At 38.7% G+C, this 3,750-nt stretch overlaps 1 protein-coding gene across 1 annotated transcript in view; it reads left to right on the top strand.

Annotated features, from left to right (window-relative positions):
* The window catches only part of KLHDC1 (kelch domain containing 1), a 43,343-nt gene that overhangs the window by 21,263 nt on the left and 18,330 nt on the right, over positions 1 to 3,750 (top strand). The window contains 3 exon segments of the mRNA XM_003792163.3: positions 2,723 to 2,730; positions 2,792 to 2,934; positions 3,581 to 3,639. Coding sequence (XP_003792211.1) covers positions 2,723 to 2,730; positions 2,792 to 2,934; positions 3,581 to 3,639 — 210 coding nt within the window.

Raw genomic sequence — 3,750 nt, 5'->3', positions numbered from 1 at the left:
TTTTTTTTTTTTTTTGTTGCAGTTTTTGTCTGGGGGTAGGTTTGAACCTGCTACCTCTGGTATATTGGGGGCAGCACCTTACTCCTTGAGCCACAGGTACCATCCCCCCCAAAAGTCTTTTAAAGAGGTTCAATTATCATTCTTTACCCACAAGTGTCATATTCTGATTTAAAGGCTTTAAAAGCCCTTTTATAATAACAAAGTCCACTTTTAAAAGTCCTATTTCAAAAACCCTTAAATTTAGAGGTATGTTCAATTTAGCATGACAAAAATACGTTATCAATACTCTCATTTGCTAGTGACCAAACACAGATTCAAATTGTCTTAAGCAATAACAAATTCCCTCAGGCCTGGAAAGCATCTTGGCACGGCTCACCAAGGCCGGGGCCTGAGCCTCAGGAGCTGAGCGAGTTCCTCAGCAGCATCACAGCCTCCCTGTCTGCCTCTTTCAGCCCCTGTCTGCCCTTCCCCGCTTCTCTTTGTGGGCTCACCGTCTCCTGTGGGGGCTGGGCAGGCTGGCTCCTGCAGGAGGGACACGGCCCTGGCTACACAGGTTCTTTCACTGTACTGGGTCAATGTTTACAAGCAGTCTTAGAACAACCCTGCATCTCTTTCAGACCCCTTAACCCTCTGCTTCCTTAGAGAGTAAGGGAAGATCTGACACAACCAAAGACATAATTTTATAGTGTGCTCTGCGGGGGAAGGAGCCCAGGTAACGGTTTACAATCAGTCAGTTCTCTGACTTCCAGCCTCCCCTGACTGCTGACCTTACTCCATATTCCTTTCCTCCTCCTGCTCCAATGTCGCACCCATACACGAGGACATTTTAGTTAGTATTTTACAGTATATTCACTTTCATTTCCCTGATGATGTCTTCACTCAAATTCTTACGCTGTTTACACATTTACCTATAAGTTTTTTTGATATGGTTGTAGCTGCAATCTGTTCTTTTAATTTTTTTAGAATTATTCTTAGATTAATTCTTTATTTCCAAATACCTACAGCACAAAGCCAGGGCGCACCCTGGACTGATGGTGTGGAGGCCGACAGCTGGGTGTGCATTCTGATTGTCAGGGAAGGGCTGCAGTGTTTCATCTGTAAAGTGGGAGGGCTGACGATATTTCTGTACATGGGATTTTCCCCCCTAAAAGACCAATATGGTAATAATAGTGATATTTTAGTTATTTTCAATATTTAGAAAAACCTAATGAACATTGTATGTTACTTATTCGGTAAAGCACACAGAATAATACCAATGCCATGTCTTTGTTTTTGTTTGAATTCTGTGGACTCAGTTTCCTCAGAAACTGTGGTTGACTATTAATTGTATTTGATAAATAAGAAAACAAAACTAGATGCTTTATACTAAATGAGTACAAAGTAGAATAATTCTTCTAAAATTTCAGCTGAGCCATGGAGTAATGCAAATTTTATTTTGCTAGAAGAGCTAGGAACCAAAATTCTAAATGGCTATCATTTATTTGAGTGTTCTGTAGGTAGCAGCTAAATTATTCTTACCATTTCCTTTCATTTTTTCACCATAAATATACATAAATACATACATTATATATTTATGAAATACACATAAATAAAGGAACCTATCTGAAAACGTGTAAATTACACAGATAATCTTTTCTTTTCTTTTTTCTTTTTGAGACAGAGTCTTACTATGTTCCCCTTGGTAGAGTGCCATGGCTTCACAGCTCACAGTAACCTCTGACTCTTGGGTTTAAGTGATTCTCTTGCCTCAGCCTCCCAAATAGCTGAGAGTACAGGCTACCGTCACAGCACCTGGCTGTTTTTTTGGTTGTAGTTGTCATTGTTGTTTGGCAGGCCCGGACTGGATTTGAACCCACTAGCCTCGTCGTTTGTGGCTAGCGCCCTAGCCACTGAGCTACAGACACTGAGCCTACACAGATAATCTTATCTTATTCATCTACCCCCTTATATTCTCTCTTTTCCTACCAGTTGAAAACTTCTCTAAAGAAAAGATCTGCTGGCTTGGCATTCATAACTCAGTGATTAGGGCACCATCCACAAACATCAAGGCTGTGGGTTCAAGCCCAGCCTGGGTCTGCTAACCAACAGTGACAACTGCAACAACAACAACAACAACAAATAGCTGGGTATTGGAGTGGGGGCCTGTAGTCCCAGCTACTCAGGAGGTTAAGGCAAGAGAATTGCTTAAGCCCAAGAGTTTGAGGTTGCTGTGAGCTGTGATGTCACTGCACTCTACTGAGAGTGACGTAGTAAGACTCTGTCTCAAAAAAGAAAAAGAAAAAAATCTGCTTTCTTCATTCAAAACATAGAGAGGTGTTATCAGTTAATGTTAAGTGCTCCGTAAGAGTAAAGCACTCTTTGGCTCAAGCCAAGAGTGAAATTCTTATGTGAATTTGAAGCACTAAGAGTTTGGGGAACATACTTAATTTATGAGAGTTTCAGAGATCACAGTATGCCTGTTCATTCCTCATGTTAACTCCGTGTGTGTGAGAGTGTGAGAGAGAGGGGAGAGGAAATGAGAGTGAATTTTTAAATTTTGTTTTTAAAATCATTATATAGTATTTTGAGCAAAAATTTATATGAAATTTTGTTTTGCTAAATAGTGTCACGTATTTAAGAAAAACGTTTTTAAATGTAAAGAAAGATCAGAGAGAATAAATGTTATTCTGAAGAGCAGTGGTTGTGTATGATTGTTACTATTTAGAATGGACTTTTGCGTGAGGGTTTTTAGTTAAATTATGATACGTAGGTAATGTGACTTACTGGGAAAGCATTCTCAGACCTAGCAGAGCAGTGTGGCATGTTAAGAGTGTTTAAATCTTTGCAATCTCTTCTGATCTCTGCTTGCAGGCTGGAGCTCCACCACAGCCACGAGCCGCACACACATGTGCAGTTCTTGGAAATAAGGGTTATGTCTTTGGCGGACGTGTCTTGGTTAGTGTTTTTAATGGAAATGGAATTTTTATGTGTAATACTTCTTATAAAAATTTAGCCTCTGATTTTTCAGAATAAGTGAACATTCATATGGTCTAGTTGTTAAAATTAACATTCAATAATAACTTTTATTATCTTCTATTTCCCAGACAGACAATATATGAGTAATCATGGTTCAGTATAAATGATATTTTAATGAGGAGCATTTTTTACTTCAGTGCAGTATCAGAAAACTTTTAATTTCTCCTAATCTAAATCTTACTAGTTTAAACCCATTTCCTCCTTTCCCCTTTCACACATTGATTTGGGAGCTCTCTATTAATTGTATTAATACTTGGCATTATTTTCCAATATTTAAACTTCTGATGTTAAGTAAAATAGAGATAGTCTCTTTTTAATCTGAGTTTATTTTAAAACCATAATTTTAGCTCATAAAAGATGTAAAACAATAGCCAGGTGTTGTGGCAGGTGGGTCATCCCAGCTACTTGGGAGGCTGAGGCAAGAGGATCTTTTGACCTCAGGAGTTTGAGGTTGCTGTGAGCTATGACAGCATAGCACTCTACCAAGGGTGACAAAGTGAGACTCTGTCTAAAAAAAAAAGAAAAAAATTGTAAAACACTGACCAATTTAACATTTTTATTTTAGCAAACAAGGATGAATGATTTGCACTATCTAAACTTAGATACCTGGACTTGGTCTGGAAGGTAAGTTTGAAGTCTGTGTGTGTAGCATGCATGTGTGTACGTGTGTGTATATTCATGGTCCAAATTTTGGTCCATAAACTGAAGTGGTACTTTCTTCCCTTCCGAATGTAT

The sequence above is a fragment of the Otolemur garnettii genome, unplaced genomic scaffold (genome assembly GCF_000181295.1).
Source record: "Otolemur garnettii isolate 467f Iridium unplaced genomic scaffold, OtoGar3 scaffold00054, whole genome shotgun sequence".
Classification (NCBI taxonomy): domain Eukaryota; kingdom Metazoa; phylum Chordata; class Mammalia; order Primates; family Galagidae; genus Otolemur; species Otolemur garnettii.
The sequence above is the reverse complement of the archived record's forward strand: the minus strand, read 5'-3'. Positions and strand labels throughout refer to the sequence as shown.